Source organism: Hyla sarda, chromosome 6 (assembly GCF_029499605.1).
Source record: "Hyla sarda isolate aHylSar1 chromosome 6, aHylSar1.hap1, whole genome shotgun sequence".
Taxonomy (NCBI): domain Eukaryota; kingdom Metazoa; phylum Chordata; class Amphibia; order Anura; family Hylidae; genus Hyla; species Hyla sarda.
In genome coordinates, this window is record NC_079194.1 from 249,592,287 (window position 1) to 249,616,410 (window position 24,124).

The window sequence follows — 24,124 nt, forward strand, 5'->3', positions numbered from 1 at the left end:
GGGGATTTTAAAAGTACTAATTTGGTTAAAAATTTTGCGATTTTTTTTTTAAGCGCAACAGTAATAGAAAAGTGTATAATCATGGGTATCATTTTAATCGTATTGACCCAGAGAATAAAAAACACATGTCATTTTTACCATAAATTGTACGGCGTGAAAACAAAACCTTCCAAAATTTGCAAATTTGCGGTTTTCTTTATAATTTCCCTACACAAATAGTATTTTTTTGGTTGCACCATATATTTTATGGTAAAGTGAGTGATGGAATTACAACGGACAACTGGTCGCGCAAAAAACAAGCCCTCATACTAGCCTGTGGATGAAAATATAAAAGAGTTATGATTTTTTGAAGGGGAGGAGGAAAAAACGAAAGCGTAAAAATAAAATTGAGTCCTTAAGGTTCAAATGGGCTGAGTCCTTTAGGGGTTAAACAGATCTATAGATCCCCATATACCCGACAGAGGCCAAAAGTGTGTAATTTTGGCCTCCATTTAGGACATTTGCAGCGGGGTCTGCTGGATGGAATAGCACGTGCTATACACGCAGAACTACAACATTTCACCATTTCCTAGAAGAAACAACAACTTTGTATAACATAATATTACAATAGTAGTGCCAATGGTATAGATAGGGAGTACAGAGGTAGAAGATTCTGCTCCCATCTATTATGTGGCTTCCTTCCAAAATGTCCTGTCTGATTCATTACATGACAGACCCCAGCAACACTTAACAGACCCTACTGAAATCTAGAGGGGCCATGCATGCAGCACTTTTATCCCATCAAAAGTGGCAGAATCTGCAACAGAATACAGAGAGCATGGTCATAGTCATATATTTCCATAGTTAGCCTTGTAGATATACTAGTGTCAAAATTAAGAAATCATAAATGTCGGTCTACTGTGCTGAATAGCTGTAATGTGATGACCTCTAGTGTTCACTTTTGCAAGTTCCACAGTAATCGCTTCATACAGCACATACATACATACTGTACATACATACAAACATACATACATACATACATACTAACTGATAGTGCTGAAAGAGTGTCTAAACATAGTGGGGAACTAAGAGGCTTTTCTATGAATGGACCAGCTGCTGGGACCACATCTGATCTTGGAAACAGAGAAAAAAGGTGGACAGTTCCTGGCAAAGAAGTCATACTTCAGGGTGGATCTGTCACAAAAATATCATATTATTAAATTACAGCAAAGTGTGTCCATAGATAGATAGATAGATAGATAGATAGATAGATAGATAGATAGATAGATAGACATGAGATATATAGATAGATATGAGAGAAAGATATGAGATAGACAGATAGATAGATGGATAGATAGATATGAGATAGATATGAGATAGATAGATAGCAGACATATAGATAGATAATAGATAGACAGATAGATATGAGATCGATAGATATGAGATAGATAAATAAGGAACGAGAAGAAACAGCACAATCAGTGTGAAGCGATGAGGGTTCCAGCAGTCAAGAACAGCTGTGAGCGGCACTGAAGAAGTGGATCCGTTGAACCTGTGTGGATGATGGCATGGGCCGTACCAGGGAGCAGAGTCTAAGGTGCCGTTGGTATTCACCAGAGCCCACCGCAAAGCGGAATGGACTTGCTCCGGCAGGCGGCACCCAGGTCGTTAGCCCTAGCACGACTTGTCCACACAGGCTGCCGAGGTGACACGCGGCACTGGAAGGATGAAGCAAACTCATAGTCAGGAAAAGCAGACGGTCAGGGCAGGCGATCCGGGAGTGTAGTCAGGAACAAAGCAAGGAGGTCAGAACACAGCAAGGCAATACAGAACAGGAAAGCTTTTTCTTGGCTAATGAGCACAAAGATCCGGCAAGGGGAAACAGGAAGTGCTGACACTTATAGTGTCAGCGAGCAGCAGAAACCAATTAAGGATGTACTGGCCCTTAAATAGCAGAGAGCCGGCGGGCGCGCGCCCTACAGGGAGGGTACACACACGCCAGCGACCTGGGACAGTGGAGGAAGCAGGAGGTGAGTAACGGCCCGGCGTTCGCATGAGGGCGCGAATCGCGGTACCGCCGGCAGAGGATGATGGGGCAGGAGAGTGCTCGCAGCCAGCTGTCTGGCCGGAACACTAGTTGTAACAACAGCCTTGGTCCAGGGCCACTTATATACAAAGGAAGAAAGTCGGGTTGCAGCACTCCAAACAAAATGATTAGGGTGAAAAAATCTCTTGTTTTATTCCATCCAAAGTGCAACGTTTCGGTTGCCCAGTGCAACCATTTTTAAGCGTAAAAATTTTTTGACTAATTCTGCGCCCAAATTTTACACCACACAACCGAAACTTTTGAAAACACTTGGAGTGTTTTTTTTATTACAAGGAAATGGGTGTGGTTAACAAAAAATGCGTACGTTTGGCTCACAGAATAACCGACAGCCAAGAGGATGTGTAAAAACTACCAAAAGCGAGTGATTTTGGCAAAGGCACAGCTTAACGTGGTGGGGAGTGCTTAAACTATTTTCTTTTTCATTGTTTTACAGTTCTACACAAATATTTTTAGAATATGCAATGCATTTTAAACTTTAGAATATGCCTTTAATTTATATATATATATATATATATATATATATATATATATATATATATATATACACACATATTTTTATTGTTGTTATTGTTGGGGGGGGGGGGGGGTTAAACTCCTACATTAGATGGTCTAAATCCATAAATTTTTTTAAAGTTCTATTTTGTTGCTTAATTCCCGTTAAATTTTGTGTTTTGATTGTTTTGTTTGGCACATGCTATTGATGATTTGTATTCTATACCCGTGTTTTTTTTAGTTTTTTTTTTCGTTTAACTCTGAGTATGTGCGACAACCTCAATCCCCCTTATTTTCCAGGTCACCGGGTCACCATAGACCCAGATGACCCGGAATCAGTACAAATCGCCCGTGTGAATTCATCGGCGATTTGCGCCAATCGCCGACATGGGGGGTCTAATGTCCCCCCCTGAGCATTTCGATATCAATATCCGCAGTCACCCTGGTCCGGCGGGGACCGAAATTCCCACGGGCATACAGGTACATCCTGGGTCCTTAAGTACCAGGGTGTCAGGACGTACCCGTACGCCCTGGGTCCTGAACAGGTTAAAGCCCCATGCAAATCTACGGGAAATGTATGTTCCCGCATAAATTCCGTACGGCTGGAGATATTTCAATAACACCTGGCACACATATTACTTATATGTCAAATAAAAATATATGATAGTTAAATTAACCCTTACCTACACCCTTATATAAAAGATGTTTTTTTGTTTCAAGTCACATGCAAGTATATGGGACTTCCAGTACCTTACTCCACAAGCTCCACTCTGCACCTCCTGGTGAATGTGTCAGTCCAGCTTGCAAGCCACACCCCATCTCACAAAGACATGCCCACTGTTTAAGCTCCACCCATGTTATTCTTTACCCTTTTTGTGCATCAGTCTGGCTTGCAAATCACGCCCAGTTCCACAAAGCCACGTCACCTTCTATTTTCAGTCCAACCTGAGGATGGGATATGAGGACAGTGTATGGGGAAGGGATATGAGGTCGGGATGTGAGGATGGAACATAAGGACGGGACATGAGGACAGCATATGAGGGCGGGACATGAGTACAGCATATGAGGATGGGATATGAGGACAGGACATGAGGAAGGGGTATGAGGACAAGAATGAGGACGCGATATGAAGACAGCATATGAGGAAGGGGTGTGAGGACGGGATATGAGGTTGGGATATGAGGATGGGATATGAGAACGGGATAAGAGGTTGGGGTATGAGGTCGGCATATGAGGACAGGATAGGGGGTCTGGATATGAGGACGGGATAGGAGGTCGGGATATGAGGACGGGATATGAGGTCGGAATATGAGGAGGGGATATGAGGAGGGGATATGAGGAGGGGATATGAGGTTGGGATATGAGGATGGGAAATGAGGTCAGGATAGGAGGTCGTGATATAGGGACGGTATATGGGGTTGGGATATGACAACTAGAGATGAGACCAGTTTGTCTCTTTTGTCTGTGAGGCCTTACATTTCATCTTGACTCATAACGAGTTCAAAGACGGTGAGAACTGGTATAGGCAGGAGACCGGCACAGCCATGGGCACGCCGGTCTTCACTTATGCCAATTTGTCCCTCGCCGTCTTTGAGCGTAAATACGTCTTCTCTCCCACTAACCCCTTCTGTATACATATTAAGACTTTTCTCCGGTATGTCGACGACATGCTGGTAGTCTGGGACTCTTCCGAGGACGAGTTCTTCCGTTTTGTTGATCACCTTAATCAGACCAACACTGAGAATATGCTATTCACTGCAGTGTTTGGAGGGCATGAACTCGACTTTCTAGATGTTAAGCTTAAAGCAATAGGAGACACCCTTACTACTGAAGGTTTTCGTAAAACTACTGCAAGAAATGCATTACTGCATTTTAAGAGCTCTCACCCCCTATACTTTAAGAAAAGCATTCCACACTCCCAATACCTCCGCCTCCGTAGGATTAACAGCAATGACAAGGTCTTTCATAATCAAGCTCAAGACCTCAAGAAATGCCTATTGGCTAGGCAATACCCAGAGAACATCATTGAGACTAGTCTGCAAAAGGTTAGGGGCATGGATAGATAGGTCCTCCTAAATTGCAAGAAAAAATGTGACACGTCCCCAAAATGTTTTTGCTTTTCCTTGGCAAATTCCAATATGAACAAGCAGGTGGCCAGTGCTATACACCGCAGTTGGATCATTTTGGAATCTGATTCTGACCTCCATAATGTGGTTCAACATCCTCCCCTAGTTACTTTTAGAAATTACAATATGAACAAGCAGGTGGCCAGTGCTATACGCCGCAGTTGGTTCATTTTGGAATCTGATTCTGACCTCTATGATGTGGTTCAACAGTTACATTTTTAAACATTATGATAAAATCGCTCAGATAAAAATTGGTTAATCAGAAACCCCCTAAAAGGCAACTACCCTTGTAGGACTTGTTCACATTGCATACATATGCATACAGGTAATGCCATAACATTAGGAGGATGGTATCACCAAATCAATGAACTTATCACTTGCAGATCCACATTTGTGGTGTACGCCTTGGTCTGCCCTCGTGGCAGATCTTATGTGGGCAAGACCATTAGGCAGCTCCAGGTGCGGTTCCGAGAGCATGTCTGCTCCATTCGGATCGGCCTCGGAGCCCCTAGGTTTATTGCCCACATGAACCAAGCACATGATGGTAGGCATAGAGACCTTACATTTTTTAGGCCTAGAAAGAATTCCACCTCTTAGAAATGAAGGCGACCGGGATAAACTCCTTCTCCAGTGAGAAGCTCACTGGATAGTATGACTTAATGCTACTGGTAGTGCTGGCCTAAATGACCGGAATGAGTTCGGTTCATTTTTGTAAAGTTTCCGTTGTTGCACTAATACTATTGTTACCTCCCCATTGTACCTGTCATTGCTTGTTTTTTCATGCATGGCTTTCTGTGTTGTCATCACATGACAGTCATGTGACTGTGTACGCACAGTCACATGACCTAGTTGTTTGCCAGGTTACTAGGCGACCGTTCGGTGCCGCCCCTATGAATAAGAGGGCGGCACAGACAGACGTCATTCCAGCTAGAGGAAGTACGCTCAGTCACACAAAACAACTTGTTCCTGTCTTCCCCGCCCTCCACCATGCTCCCCCGCCTGTAACTGCTCCCATGACTGCTGGACCGAAATAAATGCCTGATTGGTGACTGTGGCCTCTGGTCTTTCTTTTTGTTTCTGAATCATGCTTCTTGTTTGGCTACTCACCACCGTGACAGGCTACCTGTGAGTCCTGTCCTGTGTGTCACTCTGCGCTTCAACTGCTGCTTAGTTCCGTATGTGTCGGCATCTCTTGCTCTTCTGCTGACTGCTTATGTTACTAATATGTCAACAACAAACATAGGATAGGTGATTTAACCCTTACTTGTCCCCATTTGTCAGGGTCGGGGTTTTTGTTTAAAGTCCCATACAAGTCTATGGGAAATATATGTTACTGCATAACTTCCAAACGGCTGGAGATATTTCGATAATACTTAGTCACATGTTACTTATATGTCCACTTAAAATATAGGATAGTTGATTTAACCCTTAAGGACAGGATATGAGGACAGCATATGAGGTTGGGATATGAGGACAGGATATGAGGACGGGATATGAGGTTGGGATATGAGGACGGGATATGAAGTTGGGATATGAGGACGGGATATGAGGACACAATATGGGGTTGGTATATGGCAACAATATATGAGGATGGGATATGAAGTCAAAAGCTTCCTCCTTTGTTGATTTTCCTCCCCAACAAGGATTAGGAAGGAAAAACCGGCCAACGCTGGGTACTCCGCTAGTATATATATATGGTGGCATGGAACATCTTAGCTATGAGGAGCGATTAAAGGAGTTACAATTGTTTAGTCTTGAGAAGAGACGTTTAAGGGGGGATATGATAAACGTATATAAGTATATTAATGGCCCATACAAAAAATATGGAGAAAAACTGTTCCAGGTTAAACCCCCCCAAAGGACGAGGGGGCACTCCCTCCGTCTGGAGAAGAAAAAGTTTAGTCTCAAGGGGCGACACGCCTTCTTTACCGTGAGGACTGTGAATTTATGGAACGGTTTACCTCAGGAACTGGTCACAGCAGGAACAATTAACAGCTTTAAAACAGGATTAGATACATTCCTGGAACAAAATAAGATTAATGCTTATGAAGAAATATAAAATCTCATCCCTTCCCCAATATCGCGCCACACCCCTACCCCTTAATTCCCTGGTTGAACTTGATGGACATATGTCTTTTTTCGACCGTACTAACTATATATATATATATATATATATATAACTCAATGTGTGTGTGTGTGTATGTTCCAGCATCACGTCCAAACAGCTAAAGATATTAACGTGAAACTTGGTACACATGTTACTTATATGTCAACAACAAACATAGGATAGGTAATTTAACCCTAACCTTACTCCACAAGCTCCGCTCTGCATATCCTGGTGAATGCATCAGTCCGGCTGGCAAGCCACGCCCTCCCTCCATGCCATGTCCCATCTCACAAAGACACACCCACCTTTTAAGCCATACCCCTTTTAATTTCAGTTTACAATATCTTTACCACAATGCAGCCCCACCTGAGGATGGGATATGAGGATTAGATATGAGGACAGGATAATGGTATATGAGGATGGGATATGGGGTCAGGATATGAGGACGGTATATGGGGACAGGATATGAGGACGGCATATGAGGTCGGGATATGAGGATGGCATATGAGGTCAGGATATGAGAACGAGATAAGAGGTTGGGAAATGAGGTCGGGATATGGGGATGGGATATGGCGACAAGATATGAGGACATGATATGGGGACGGGATATGAGATCGGGATATGGGGATGGGATATGGGGACGGGATATGGGAACGGGATATGGGGACGAGTTATGGGAACAGGATATGGGGATGGGATATGGGAACGGGATATGATGATGGGAGATGAGTTTGGGACATGAGGATAGAATATGAGGACGGCATATGAGGATGGGGATATGCAGAAATGAGGACAAGTACTTTCTCCTATGTTGCTTCCCCTCCCCCCCACCCCCACAAGGATTAGGTAAGAAAAACCGTGCAAAGCCGGGTACTCAGCTAGTATAAAAGATAAAACAGAAACATAACTCAGAAAGAGTAGTCTTAAGGAGATGATTTATTGGAAATAATCCAGTGCATACCACAGCAAATAGAGATCAATTAAATGAAAATAGTATGTATTATGTTACAAAGAATGAGATAACAAGATTTATTACTTTATAAAAACATTTAGGGTAGGTTCACGCAGCACAAATTTTGCTGCACAGCGGGAAATATGCTGCATATTCTCCTATAAGCAGACACACAGAGCTACCTGGCGGCAGTCTTGTGTGTGCAGTGATGTTTGGAGGCAAGCTGGTCCCCTGGTGAGCTTGAGAATGGGGCTCTAGGTCTTTGACTCAATGGAGTGGTGGGTTGCGCATGCATTGTGCCACTACATTCATGGTCTATGAATCTGCCAGAGATAGCTGAGCGCTGTACAAGGCATCCCCAGCAGCTTCATAGACCTTAAAGAGAGCGGTGGCACACATGCATGACTCACTGCTTCATTCATAGCAAAGACTCTGGCCTACGGTGTCCATTTTAGGACATCATCAGCCGTCAGCTGTACCTCGCTCATCCTTCAGCGAATACAGCGTTCCGCCTCCTCCCTCAGACAAATCACTGTCAGTTTTCAGCTGTACCTCCATCATCCTTCAGCAAAAACAGCATCCCGCTTTCTCCCTCCTCCGTCAGGTGTCAGCCAAAACCTTTGTCAATCTAAACTCTGTCATACCTCAGACGAAAATGAAAGTGCTGAGTCAGCAGAGCAGAGCTTCGGCAGACCTGCTAGCACAGACAGTGTGTGATTGACTGCCAGCACAGATACTGTGATTAGTTGATGGGAGGTTGTGTGCAGTCCCGCTCCACTGTTTGGACACACTTCTTTACAAACCCTAATCCTCTCATGTACCCAGCTTTTCCTGCTTCCTGCAAAACAAACCTACGCTCTCAGCTTTTCCCCGATTCCTGCAAAACCTACAGTTATGTACTCAGCTTTTCCCGATTCCTGCAAAACCTACAGTTATGTACTCAGCTTTTCCTGATTCCTGCAAAACCTACAGTTATGTACTCAGCTGTAGGTTTTTCAGGAATCGGGAAAAGCTGAGTACAAAACTGTAGGGTTTTCAGGAATTGGGAAAAGCTGGGTACATAACTGTAGGTTTTGCAGGAATCGGGAAAAGCTGAGTACATAACTGTAGGTTTTTCAGGAATCGCGAAAAGCTATGTACTCAGCTTTTCCCGATTCCTGCAAAACCTACAGTTATGTACTCAGCTTTTCCAGATTCATGCAAAACCTAGTTATGTACTCAGCTTTTCCCGATTCCTGAAAAACCTACAATTATATACTCAGCTTTTCCCGATTCCTGCAAAACCTACAGTTATGTACTCAGCTTTTCCCAATTCCTGAAAAACCTACAGCGGAGTACATAACTGTAGGTTTTTCAGGAATCGGGAAAAGCTGAGTACATAACTGTAGGTTTTGCAGGAATCGGGAAAAGCTGAGAGTGTAGGTTTGTTTTGCAGGAATCGGGAAAAGCTGAGAGTGTAGGTTTGTTTTGCAGGAATCATGAAAAGCTGGGTACAAAGCTGGGTACATGAGAGATTAGGGTTTGTAAAGAAGTGTGTCGAAACCGTGGAGTGAGACTGCACACACCCTCCAATCAACCAATCACAGTGTCTGTGATGGCAGCCAATCACACACTGTCTGTGCTAGCAGGTCTGCCGAAGCTCTGCTGGCTCAGCACTTTCATTTTCGTCTGTGGTATGACAAATGACAAAGGTTTTGGCTGACAGAGGAAGGAGGAGGCGGGATGCCGTTTTGGCTGAAGGATGAGCAAGGTACAGCTGACGGCTGATGATGTCCTAAAATGAACACCGTACTGGCCCTGTTCTTAAGATCTCAGTGGACAGATTACACTATCTGACTCTCATCACATATCCCGTGGATACCCCTTTAAGAAAATGACAATAGTCACAATTTCTCTTCATCTGCTAGAATTAAACTACTAAACTTATCTAAACATGTTGTCTTCATTATTTTACAGCTAGATTGTAGAATTTACATAAGTCAGCAATAATTTCATCGGAATGCTGTCTTATAATTAGAAAAACATTTGTCTCAATTTGGTTTTCTCAGTTTTCCATAAAACAGGTTATAGCTACACATGAACATTTCTCAATATATTCATAAGTATAAGGCTTTGTATTTCCGTCAAGGCAGGTAAGCGTAACTATTTTGTTGCTTGTTTCTGTGTCCATGCAACAAGAACACTCTCGTGTCATTTTGTCTGAATCATGGGAATACCTGGAATAAAAAAAGGATGTATGGGTTTATGTAACATAGGATTGTAAATACTAAACAATTATTATATTAGTATACATGGATTTGTTTTAGGTAAAGCAAACACTGCATACTGTAAATGTTCTTGCTGTAAAACCCTTTTAAAAACACGTAGCTTCTATTAGAAGAACAATACACTTAGTTATGACACAGTCAGAAAAGCTGATATCATCAATGGTAGGATAGAGATGAGCCTAACAAACATGCAGAACTGTCATATGCGTTTCAGGCTTTGCCTCAGGAGCCATACAGTTCATCCCACAAAAAACAAGCCCTCATACAAAAAATAAGGTATGGTTAAGTAAATGCAGTGAACAAAAAAAAAAAACAACTAAAAACACCATGTATCAATCATGCTTTTTTTCTCGCAAGACCTATAGAGAAGCCTATAAGGAAAAAAAACACAAACATGACATATCCCAGAGCATACTGCAAAAAAACACAACATGCACACAAACAAACACCCACAACTATGTATGTAGAGGTTTCAAAAACATTTTAAGACTTTGAAGAAACATATGGCTGCACCATTTTTGACATTACAGCATTACTGTCATCTGAATTAAAGGGGTATTCCAGGCAAAAACATTTGATCCCCTATCCAAAGAATAGGGGATAAGATGTCTGATCGCGGGGGGGCCTGCTGCTGGGACCCCCCGCAATCTCCGTGCAGCACCCGCATTCAATGCGGGAGCTGTGTCTCCAGTTTCGGAAACCACCGGGTTTCCAGGACTGGGGACGTGACGTCACGCCGTGCCCCCCTCCATTCATGTCTATGGGAGGGGGCGTGATGGCCATCACGACCCCTCCCATAGACATGATTAGAGGGGGCGTGGTGTGACGTCATGTCCCCAGTGCCGGAAACCCGGAGGTTTCCGAAACTGGAGATGCAGCTCCCGCATAGAAAGCAGGGAGCAGGGAGATCGCGGGGGATCCCAGTGGCGGGCCCCCCGCGATCAGACATCTCATCCCCTTTTCTTTGGATAGGCGATAAAATGTTTTTGTCCTGAATACCCCTTTAAGTTTTGACATGTCTAACAGACATGTCAGAAATTAAGATTGATTGTGGTCTCAGTGCTGAGACCCCCTCCAATCATTAGTTATAGCTGTGTCCGACTGATAACAGGAGACAAGCTCAGTTATAGTCTAAGCTTGTATTATGTGCAAAGCTTATATACTGTCTTGTTACTTACTTTGAAGATGTAGAACATTGTCCTGAACAGTAATTCATGGCCACAGGACGAGTTGTACTGCATTCTCCTTTTGTTATATTTGTGAGCAGTGTCATAAGTAAGCAATCAGCTGAAAAAGCGGAAACAGAATATTACAGCAAACATTTAAATATATTATAGATTCCTATCATGTGTTTCCTCATGTTTCTAACCTGAGGTATATTTGGCCTTAGGCTGGGTTCATATACAGTATTTCTGTCAGTATTTTTAGCCAAAACCAGTGCAACCAATCCAGAGAAAACTATAATAAAAAGATTTGCACTTTTTTCCTTTGTTTTGGTCCCACACCTGATTTTGGCTAAAAAAGACTAACCAAAATACCGACCAAGATAGTATTATGAACGAGCCGAGCGCGTAGAACCCGGGCTCACTCAGAACTTTGGCTAAAATAACGGTTGGCAAACATTAGAACTTTACCAGGCTAACTTCGTGCCAGCCTGGTAAGGACACTATTGTAGGAAAAGGATAAGGAACACATAGGCCCTCATTTACTAAAGGAGAACCGACGGTTTTTCTCGGTTATTGCGCCCAAAATTTGGTTGCATCCCGCGTGCGACCAAATCTGCGCCCAAAATTTAGGCGCACAACCTACATTTTCAAAAACACTCGAAGAGTTTAATTTAACCTACAAAATGGGCGTGGTTTACTCAAAAATGGGCGTTAACCCGACAAAATGGAAAAATCTCTCGGAGTAATTGTGAAATCACTCTGAAAAAAGTGTAATTTCTCAACTCTGAAAAACCGACAGCCCAGGGGTCGAGTGAAAATGGAAAAATTGAAAAATGGAGTGTTTTTGAGGAAGGGACAGCTGACCATTGTGGTTCATGATTAAATTACTTGTTTTATACTTTAAAAGCATTTTTAACCCCTCAATGCTTTTATGATTAAATTATGTAATAGATTTTTTTTATTTTAATATATATATATATACATATATATAAATATATATATATATATATATATATATATATATATATATATATTAATATATATAATTTTTTTTTTTTACTTTTGGGTTGTTAACCCATTAACAATCATGAATGTAAAGTTACATGCTTGTGCAGAGTAAGTTTACTTTATTTGGTTTAATTTTTATTTTTCCAGTGCGACACTTTTTATTCCCGTGCGACAGAATTTAATATCGTGCGACACAAAAAAAAACGACACATGCGACAGATTAGTAAATCACAAGGAAAAAAAAGATGAGTACACTGAAAAAAAAACCTAAGCGACACTCCAGTCTTTGTAAATGAGGGCCATACTGTTTAGGTGCAATTTCAGCAAAGAATGAGGAAAGATGAACATTGAGATGATCTCAGAGAAGCCCAGAATACTTTGCAAGCAGTGATTGGCTAACCAGTGATATTACTGCCAGCTGCAAACAGTTCCCAGGCCAATTAAAATACTGCTTAGAGTGGGTCTAAGAGACTGATAAAACCAAACGCACTGCACTGCAGCACCATCTTGGGGGAAAAGCTGAGCACATAACATCTCACTGTGGAACTACTAATCCCAGAAAACTTTCACACTACAGTGGTCCCTCAACATACGATGGTAATTCGTTCCAAACGACCCATCGTTTGTCGAATCCATCGTATGTTGAGGGATCCGTGCAATGTAAAGTATAGGAAGCTGTACTCACCTGTCCCCGGCGTAATAACAACGCCGGAAAGCGAGGCCCAGACCCTGGAGAAGATGCGGAAGACGCCAGAGGATCGCGAAGTGGACCCGGAGCAGCGAACCTGCCCGGGATGCTTAAACTGCTATCCGACAGCAGCTTAAGTATTTTGCGCTGTCGGATAGCAGTTGATGCGATGGCCCCGACATATATAAGCATCGTATGTCGATTTTATCATATGTCGGGGCCATCGCATGTCGGGGGGTTACTATACAATACAAAGCAATTTGAACAATGCATTGTGCAGTTGGCTGACCTCAGTAATCTGTATTACTGTGTCCAGTTGCTACACTACAAATCTCAGCAGAGTGACTGCACAATGAGACCATAGAAAGCTATCACAACACAAGGCAATTTTAACAAAGCATTATGCAGTGGGCTGACCTATCTTTTACCTGTATTTTGTGGGTTTAAAGGGGTACTCTGGTGGAAAACATTTTTGTAAATTAACTCGTGCCAAAAAGTTAAATAGATTTGTAAATTACTTCTATTTAAAAATCTTAATCCTTCCAGTATTCGTTAATTTGTAATGATAATTTGTTTTTCTTTAGTCCTAACAGTGGCACAGATGGGGTATTCCGCCCCCCGAGAACTGATTAGGACCGGTGGAAATTTTATTGACATCCTTAAATAAAAAAACAAAGGAATTACACTGAGACAAAAATTAATGAAAACTGTGTATATACTTCATTAGCAAAAAAAGGGACTATGGTTAAAACCAAGGATAAAAAGGAACAGCAACAGACAGACTACTAAGGTATCTGATACATGATCAATAAAGTGAGTATATAGTGCATGGAGAAGAGGATATAAGAATGGAGATAGAAGTCTCCAATCAGGTGTATACACACATAGAGCAGTATGGGCTGTATAAAAAATACTAGCAAATATACACCTACATATGTTATAGTATACACACAGAGAATGATTGCACAATACCCCAACAAAGACAGCAAAGTAAGTAAAAAGAGTGCATGCAGTTGTAAGATGCTACTGGGTATAGGCAGATGATAGAGATACCAGAACACATGGATTGTATATAATCATATATATATATATATATATATATATATATATATATATATACATATATATATATATATATATATATATATATATATATATATATATAAACACTCAATCCAGCTGATCCTGAAGGTACATCTCAATACAAATCAGAACCCATAGTAAGTCACAAGTTCATGATGCCACCCCATTTCAGATGCCACCCCAACGTCGTTTTGGAACAAGCTTCCTCAGGGAATCCTTAAATAAAAGCTTAGACCCTCCCATCCCTCCTACTTATAGGGGGATAGAGCCCCACCCCTTGTGTAATTACAAGTAGAAGAAAAGAAAAAGTAATGGAGGAATTGTTGTGCCACTGATAGGACTAAGGGAAAACAAATTATCGTTAGAAATGAACGATTCTCTTATGTCCTAACCAGTGGCACAGATGGGGATTTAGCAAGTAGATACCCCCATGGGAGGGCACTCATGCCTGGTGGAGGACAGAACCGACCGCCCAAAAGATGAATAGCTAGCTATTCTAGAATCTACTCTATCGTGAGAGAGATGAAAGTGGAGTGAGAACTCCAAAAAGCAGACTTACAGATGAGTTCCAAAGGAATCAAGCTTTTTTCTGCAAAAGAGGTAGCTACTGCTCTGGTAGAGTGAGCTTTAACAAATTCAGGGGGCTCCAGAGCCTAGGAAACATGAGACTCCCCAATGGCTTCCTTAATCCAGTGACTAATAGTTGGTTTGAAAGCCCTGTGTCCCTTATGGGCACTAGAAAAAAGGATAAGAAGGTTTTCATCCTAATGGAATTCCTGGTAGATCCAGGTAGATCCTGAGACATCTCGACAGGTCGAGTGTGCGAAGGCCTCTCGCATCTTCCGAGAAGTGGAGTGGAGCTAACACAGGAAGAGAAATAACCTGGTTGATATTAGTAAATGTTGGCACTTTAGGAATAAAGGTAGGCAACAACTTAAGAAGGACCCTATCCGGGAGGAACTGAATATAAGGCTCAAAGGCAGAAAAAGCCTGGAGTTCTCCAACTCGTTTTACAGAAGTGATGGCCAACAGAAAGGTAACCTTGAGTGTAAGGAATTTTAAATCCACCTCTTCTAAAGGCTCAAAGGGGGGAGATGATAACCCCCTGAGCACGACTGATAAATCCCAAGCAGGGATAGATTGAATGATTGTAGGTTAATTCTAGAGGCTCCGATAAGTGGGTGAGGTTCAATTCTGCCCAATCCAGAATCACACCTATCTCTCTCAGGAGACTTTGTGCCTCCCTGCTTGTTGATATATAGGACAGCAGTCATGCTGTCTGACTGGACTCTCACAGCTTTGCCCTGAATATAAGGGGCAAAGTGATGGCCCCTATCTCTAAGAGATTCGAGGACAATGTTTTCTCCTGGGGAGACCAAGTCCCTTGGACTGTTTTTTCCAGAAGATGCAACCTACAAGGGACGTGTCTGTGGTAAGTATGATCCAAACAGGTTGGATCAGAGATTTTCCGTCCTGAAGGTGAGCCCACCAAAGTAGAGAGGACCGGACTTCGAGGAGACAGGGAGTGCACGGAATTTAGTCCCTTAGGAATGTGATCCCACTTGGCTAATACTTCTGACTGAAGCAGACGTAGGTGCCATAAAGCCCATGCTACCGCTTCCGCGGTTACAGACATAAGTCCCAACATCTTCATTAGATAGCGGAGAGTTACCTGCTTGGGAACTAAGAGAGATTGGGCTATGTACTGTACCTGTAACTTTCTCTCAGGAGTTAGATGAATAGTCATCGCTACGGAGTCCATCATGAATCCTAGGAATTATACAGATGTGGCTGGTTGAAGATTGGATTTGTTCCAATTGATTATCCAGCCTAGTTGCTGGAGGAAGGACACAGTGGTCTGAATATGTTGGGAAAGGATCGCTTTGGAGGAGGCTTTGAGAAGCCAGTCATCTAGGTAAGGGACTATATACAGTCCCTTAAGTCTCAGAGTGGTCACCACGGAAACTACTACCTTGTTAAAAGTATGTGGGGCCGAAGAAGGGCAACAAACTTATAGTGCCTTAGAACTCCCTGAATTTGAACAGCAACCCTTCAGAATCTTCTGGATCCAGGGTGGATGGGGATATGAAGATAAGAATCCTTGAGGTCCAAAGTTGCCAGGAAATCCACTGGCATAACAAGATTGATAACTGACTGAATTGTTTCCATTCGGAAACGCTTCCGTCTGATAGACTGGTTGAAGAACCTTAAGTCTATGATCATTCTCAGATCTCCTGTGACTTTGGGAACCAGAAACACTGGAGAATAGATGCCTGACCCCTGATCTTGAGAGGGAACTTCCTCCAAGACACCCTTCTGGAGATATTCCAGAATATAGGCTTCCAAAATCTTTTGTTTGTTGGAAGGTAGAAGTCTGGTTCTTACAAATTTGTCCGGAGCAGTATCCTCCAAATCCACTCTGTACCCTTCCGAAATAATTCGAAGGACCCAAAGATCTTGGATATGGGTTCTCCAAGCATCTAGGAAATGGTGGAGATGTCCACCAACAGGAAGAGATGGATAGGGGAGTGGGGAAAGAGTGGGAGCACTGGCCGGTATCCAAGAGCCTTGAGGAGGCCTGTAGTCAAGGCGCCTAAGATCTTCCACCCTTGGAGCCGCTGCGGCGTCTACCACCCCTTTGCTTTTGGGACCCCAATCTTTTTGGGGTTTGGCTTGGGAGCCTGATCTGGCTCTATACCTTTTTCCTCGACAGCAAATGGACTGCTGAGGAAGAAATTTTCCTTTCAGATCAGACAATAATGCGGTCGAGCTCAGCCCCAAAAAGAATGTCAGGCTCGTAAGTCATGGCACACAAGGTGTGCTTAGAGGAGGTATCAGACCTCCAAGGCTGCAGCCATAAGGGGCGACGCCCCGCAGAGGAAAGGGCCATGGATTTAGAGGCCAACTTAAGCTGCTGAGGGGTGGCATCACAGAGGAAATCATCCCTACAGACCCCTTGGTCTAGGTCAGACTGAATCTGAGAAAACATGTTTCTCAGGAATTTAACCACCTCAGAAGAGGCTATCGCCACAGAGCCGGATGCCGAGGAAGTGGAATAAGTGTGCTGAAAAGCCTTACGGTTCATGGCATCCTTGATGCTAGAGCCATCATCTGAGGGTACCAAGGTCCGTTTGGATAATTTAGAGATGGCCAAATCCACCTTGGGCACAGGTCCCAGGAAGATACTTGGTCTTCCTGCAACGGGAACATACTCTTGAAGTGCTTGGTAAGCATGGCACCTTTCTCCGGCTTTTTCCATTCCGTCTTCATCTGCTTTAAAGGCCCTAGGCCCCTTAGAGGCAGACGTAGAGGCTTCACCCCCATTGGCATCATGGTCCCCTGACCTGATAGACCTAAGCAGCTGCTGAGTTTACTCCGGGAACAAAAACTACTGAAATGTATCTTCTTCCTCCGATGAAGAGGACTGGGAGTCATCACACGCTGCTTCCCCGGTCACCTCCATCGATCTCGGTGGCGAAGCTGGTCTTGATGGTGGACTCCATCTACTTCAGCTCATCAATGGAAGCTCCCATGGTATTCATGTTACAGGACATGAAATCTTTGACCCAGACAACCATGTCTTGGATAATGGGTTCCTGCTGGGTTTGGTATCTGGCACGGCACAAGGAACAGCAATAAAACTGATAGTTGTCCTCTAACATGGTCTGACAGTCGTGGCACTGTAAATGCTTTCTTTTGGAGGTCGACTTCTCTGCAGGAGCCTCACGAGACCCGTCAGCAGAAGACATGCTCTGGAAAATAAGAGCAGTTAAAAGATGGGAAGGGGAAGAAGGAAAAAATATGTTAATCCAGAAAAAAGCTTTACCACAAGGAAAGCAGAGAAAAAAGGCAAAAAGTTGCAGAGATAGCAAGGCTATAGACAGTAAAGCTCAGATAGCAATCCTAGGTAAAGTACGCTAGAAATCAAGCACTACTGCTCAAGGAGGCTGCCAGGCCCTACTGACCAGCCTTAAATAGGGCTCAGGTTAATTAAGCCATAAGCTCCTCCCAACTAGGGGAGTGAGTAACAAATACATTTCCTAATATCAAGAATAATAAATAACCATACTATGCAGTAGAAACAGCAGAGGAAAGGGTTAGAACCCCCACCTCTGAACATGAAAACCTATGTATATAACAAATTTAATAGTAAGAACGGCCAATGGGCCGGAAGTGACGTCAGACGACGCCACCTCTGACCCGCCCCGTCCCTGGAGCGCAGAGTGCACTCATAGGCAGAAAGCCAGCGACTTACAGAGAGCCAGGAGAGAGCAACTTATCATAGCGAGACAAGAGACAGGCAGAATGCGGAAGCAAGAAGACCTATAACAGGTAGCCAAAGCTGCCAGGTAAAGAAAAGAGGGGCTGGGAACATAGCCCAAGAGGTCAACAATATAAGATAAAGTATAACAAGAAGAAAAAAAGGGGGGTCCTGAATAGACATAGAACAGGACCCCCATCACCATTCACAACCTCTGTCCGGGAGGACAGAAAAAAACACAAGGGGATGGGAGGGTCTAAGCTTTTATCTAAGGATGTCAATAAAATTTCCACCGGTTCTATCCAGTCCACGGGGGGGGGACCCCATCTATGCCACTGGTTAGGACATAAGGGAATGTGTATGTTGTATGCTCCACAGGAAGTTCTTTATTTTTTTTTATTCTTTTCTGTCTGACCACAGTGCTCTCTGCTGACACCTCTGTCCATATCAGGAACTGTCCAGAGCAAGATAGGTTTGCTATGGGGATTTGCTCCTACTCTGGACAGTTCCTAAAATGGACAGAGGTGTCAACAGAGAGCACTGTGGTCACACAGAAAGGAAATTTAAAAAGAAAATAACTTCCTTTGTAGTATACAGCAGCTGATAAGTACTGGAAGGATTAACATTTTTAAATACAGTGAAATCTCTCTTAGTGGACACCCCCCAATAGCGGATAGTATTTAATTCCCCAGAAGAGTCCCATAAGACTTAATGTATTTGCAATCTCCAAATAGGGGAAATACCGAATAGCGGGCGCGGACACACCCAATAGGGGACAATAGGAGACAAAACACTCCCATTAGGGGACAAAACACTCCCAATAGGGGACAATAGGAGACAAAACACCCCCAATAGGGGACAACCAAGCTTATGTGCCGGCCCTACCTTGTACACGTGGCCGCCGTCAGGGGGTACAGCCAACACCCCAGTAAGGGGCCCAGGCCTCCGATGCACCCCCTGTGCAGAATCCCCAGCACAGAAGCAGAACACCTATGTTTAACCAGTGGTCTCCTGCTTTTGTACGTTTGCCGGCCACATCATTCACCCCCCTCTTTCCCTGATCCCCCCCCCATGCCACTTTATTCCCCCTGTGCCAAATCATTCCTCCCCTTTATTACCACCTGTGCCAAATCATTTCCTCTTGATCCCCCCTAAGCTATTTAATTCCCCCTTTATAGCCCTCTTTGCAAATTCATTACCCCCTCTTTACCACCCCCTGTGCCATTTTAATCCCCCTTTATCCCCCTGTGTCACTTCATAAAGATGTGGGTGATGAATTTACAGAGGGTAATGAAGGTGGAATAAAATGGCACAGGGAGGGGGGGGTCAAGGGGAAATGATGTGCCCAGGGGGTAAGGGGGGGATAATTTGGTACAATGCACAGGGGAATAAGACGGTACAGGGTATAATAGGGGGGATGAAATGATACATGGGGGGAGATAAGGGGAGATCAAACAACACTGGGAGATTCCACTGTAATATTGATTTTTATAGTGTTTTATAGGTAATTACACTCAGGAGTGAGTACAGTACAGTATTCTGTCATTTAGGAAGAATTTTGAGCCTTTTACCCAATAAGGGACATCTCTCAATAGTGGACTCTTTTTTTTTTCTCCCCGTGAGTGTCTACTAATGGGAGATTCTACTGTAGAAGTAATTTACAAATCTGTTTAACTTTCTGCCACCAGTTTATTTAAATAGATAAAATTCCATCAGAGTACCCCTTTAACTAAATATAGATAATTTCTTGCCGGGTTTAAACCAAAAAAAAAAGCAAAAAAATTAAAAACACATTTCTAGCAGCGAAAGTTTACTGCGGTCTATATTAATTCTGGGAAAAGTGTCTGGGAACTACATCCATTTTTGGGGGTATTTTTCTGTACCCTGCAATTTCGTCCAGCATTTTCTACTGCTGCCCAGGGAGGACGTCCATCCTGGCTGTGGACCTTTAACAGCTCAGCGAGTCTACAGGCAAGCAAAGGTGATGTGCCCTCAGCACAACATCCTCCAGTAAGTGGGATTACAGTGCGTGAGGGTCACCTGAGCCTGACCGTATTGCACTAGAAGCGCACCTTTTTCTTGATTTTATCTTTACAAACTTTTTACATCCGGTATTCCAACCATACATGATTTGTCACCAAAGGGATGTAAACTGCCACCTGAACAACCAGGTTGATGCATCTCTCAGCAGTGCCCTTTCTCTGACAGACACCATGAGCCCAGACCCCATGGACTTCTGGGTCACCAGATAACACCATTGGCCAGAACTTGCCCAGTTTGTCATGTGTGTTTTGTCTTGTCCAACCACCAGTGTAGCATCAGAGAGAGTGTTCAGATCGGCAGGCGTCGTTACCCCTAAGTAAACAAGTGGTAAAAGCACAGGTCATTTGTTAGCCCGTACAGTTAGGGCCCAGCAGGGGTCTACGGCAATCTCATGTCTCTATGATGATGCTGGGACTCTGGTCCAGGAAGAAGCTGCAATTTTAAATGTGTTGGTTTCCTTTTATGAGGAGACCTATTCTTCCAAATTGATCTATGATTCCACCATCCCGGTCGCTCTATCACAGACTCACAGAGACCTATTAGTTGCACCTCTAAGCAAACAATGCTGTTTTCTAGCAATGTGGAAAAATCACATTCATATAAATAGATCAGGCATGGATCAAGGAGGAATTTATACCTCCTGTGCCAGATGACACTGATTAGACAGTACTACTATCACCCCTGCTGGATTCGGGTGGCTGTGGTCGTGACTTCACGCCACGCCCCCAGTTATGATGTCACTCCACACCCCCTCCAATCATGCATGCACGGTAATCTCGGGGAGTCCCTGCGGCAGGACCCCCGTGAGCAGACATCTTATCCCCTATCCTTTAACACCACTTGAATACATTCCTAGGTGACCCAACAGCGTTATGCAAGGTTCATGAGTTTTGAGGGTTACTGTAATGCGGGTTTCCTTAGAACTTATTCGCCATGAACCAAACTTTTTTTTTAAAGTTCAGGAAGAAAGTGGCATGGCTAACAGTTGCTGTAAAATGTGCCAATGACAATAATAAAATACAACTTTTTATGTCACAAAATATGAAAAGTACACCAGGTGAATTGTGGCACAAGAGAGAGAAGCCTGTCTAACATGTCCAAAGAAATTCACTAGTGATCCCTCAGGGTTTAGCCATATTGATAAATGTGGCTCAGTTGTTTAAGCTGTTAAATTGATGCATTGTAAAAAAACTTAACCTCTTCAGGACGCAGGGCATATGGATACGCCCTGCATTCCGAGTCCTTAAGGACCGAGGGCGTATCCATACGCCCGTGGGAAATCCGGTCCCCACCGCTAGCCGGTTGGGGACCGGAGCCGGATGCCTACTGAAATCATTCAGCAGGCACCCTGGCACATCGCCCAGTGGGGTCCTGAGACCCCCCCATGTCGGCGATCGGAGAAAATCGCATGTCATTTCAGACATGCGATTTTCTCCAATTCCGGGCTGATCGGGTCTCTGGTGACCCGATCACCCGGAAAATAGGGCTGATCGGAGCTGTCAGCAACAGCCCCGATCAGCCTAAAGGATAGGAGTGAGGTCGCAAAGCTGCGATCTACTCCTATCCCCTGGCATTAGTCAGAACAGAGTTCTGACCAATGGCATCGCATGACAGGGGGTTGTCATGGCAACCCCCCGTTCTGCCCGCCCCTGGATGTCGAGGGGCTCTGGGAAGAAGATTGAGGCTGTACCTGCAGGAGAAGATGCCTGGGGGCCTGGGATCTTCGCCGGAGCCTGCTGGATCCTGATCAGGTAGGGAATCGACAGCGGGGGGGAATTGAAAGTGAAAGTAAATCGATCTTTACTGTGGCAACCACTAGGGGGGGCCAAACTGCAACTCCCAGCATGCCCAAAGGCTGTCTGGGCATGCTGAGAGTTGTAGTTTTGCAACATCTGGAGGGTCACAGTTTGGAGACCACTGTTACAGTGGTGCCCAAACAGTAGCCCTCCAGATGTTGCCAAACTACAACTCTCAGCATGCCTTGACTGCCCAGGCATGCTGGGTGTTGTAGTTCTGTAACATCTGTCTCTTCAGATTTAGCAATTGGACATATTGTGTTTGTGAAGAAAAATAACATTTATTTGGAATATCAATTTTCCTTACAATTAGAGAGCTTCAAAGTTAGAAAAATGCAAAATTTTCATGAAATTTTGAGATTTTTCACCAAAAAAGGATGCAATTAACGCCGAAAATTTACCACCAAAATAAAGTAGAATATGTCACGAAAAAACAATCTCAGAATCAGAATATTCGGTTAAAGTGTTTTTGCGTTATTAATTCGTAAAGTGACGGTGGTCATAATTGCGAAAAAGGGCTCAGTCCTTAAGGTGAAAAAGGGCTGCGTCCTTAAGGGGTTAAGTACAAAAAAACACGTCCCAAAACACTCACCTTCTTTTGTCACTTGTTCACCTAGAAAAAATATAAAAATAAATTAGACAGTATTGTCATATGTTTAAACAAATATAACAACTGACCAAGAGGTTTTTCTATAATGAACAATTGCATCATTCTATAATAACTTGAGATATTCAGAAAAAACACATATTTGTGTAGACATTGTGATGTATTGTAAAGATCAGATTCACTGACCTATTTATAAATAATTGATTTAAAAAAAAAAAACATAAAAAACAAATGTGGATCCTGATAGTTTAACCCTATGCAAAACGTGATCGATAGCAGTCACAACATGCAGAGAGTGAACTGACAGGTGTGAAACCTGTCAGGGGTCCAATTAGCATCCCTGCAACATAATCCTAGGTTGCTGATTGGTTAACATTGCAGCAGGAGGCCTTCTGAAGCCCTCCATGCCCTGCATAGGGAGATCTTCTTGTACAGTCTACCTCAGGCAGGCTGTACTAGAAGATTGCCAATTTGACACTTTACTGACATATAATAGTATGGCAGCAGTAAACTTAAATTTAACCCCTTAAGGACACACCCTATTTTGGCCTTGAAAACTCAGCAATTTTCTGGGATGTGATGTGACCAAAAAGCAACAATTTTGGATTTTTTTTTTTATTAACATTTACACCATTCACCATATTGGATCATTATCATTATATTTTGATGATTCTGGAAAAGAGGGTTTTACATTTTTACATGATTCTGGAAGAGAGGCTTATTCACATATAAAAAATAAAAAAATAAAAAAAAATTTTTAACTAATTTTACTTTTTTTTATCTTTAGCAATCATTAGATTGCTATTACTGATCACTGCTATTCATATGAATAGCACTGATCTGTAATATTGGAAATCTGCTTCTCTCGTCTGCTGGTAGGCAGATCAGAGAAGGGGATCGTCAGAGCTGTGCTCACTTCAGGACATAAGGACGTCAATATATGTCCTGGTGCGTTAAAGGGGTTATCCAGGAATAGAAAAACAGAGCTACTTTCTATCAAAAACCGCTCCTGTCTGTCTCCTGGTTGGGTGTGGTTCTGCAGCTCAGTCCCATTGAAGTGAATGGAGCCAAGTTGTAAGACTGGAGACAGGTGTGGATCTATTTTTGAAAGAGATTAGCTGTGTTTTTCTATTCCTGGATAACATACTGTATTTATAAGCATATAACACCCATTTTTAAACAAACATTTTAATCTTAAAGTCTATCTGCTTGGTATACGCCAATAAACTCTTTCTGGCTCTACAGAAGCCGCAGCGGTTCAATGATTCAAAGCAGCCGTAGGGTCAGAGTCCCGCTTTCGCCCAAATCCTATGTCCCTCCCCATCCCCGGCTTTCATATTCACTTATCCTGGGGGCACGCTCCTGCAGGCTCGGGCGGCATCCTGCGATGTAGCTGTGTGCTGTACACTGACGAGTGACGTCGCATTGAGGACCCAGGATAG

The 24,124-nt window shown here is 43.3% G+C and overlaps 1 protein-coding gene across 8 annotated transcripts in view; it reads right to left on the minus strand.

Annotated features, from left to right (window-relative positions):
• Window positions 1-9,449: 9,449 nt before the first annotated feature.
• LOC130276903 (mucin-5B-like) overlaps window positions 9,450-24,124 on the minus strand; it is a 221,592-nt gene continuing 206,917 nt past the window's right edge. For all 8 annotated transcript variants that reach the window (XM_056526902.1, XM_056526903.1, XM_056526901.1 and 5 more), the window contains 3 exons: window positions 22,668-22,688; window positions 11,209-11,317; window positions 9,450-9,979 (listed from right to left, as the gene is read on the minus strand). In XM_056526902.1, the coding sequence (XP_056382877.1) occupies window positions 9,808-9,979; window positions 11,209-11,317; window positions 22,668-22,688 (302 nt within the window). In that variant the 3' untranslated portion in view covers window positions 9,450-9,807. The remainder of the gene's footprint in view (window positions 9,980-11,208; window positions 11,318-22,667; window positions 22,689-24,124) is intronic.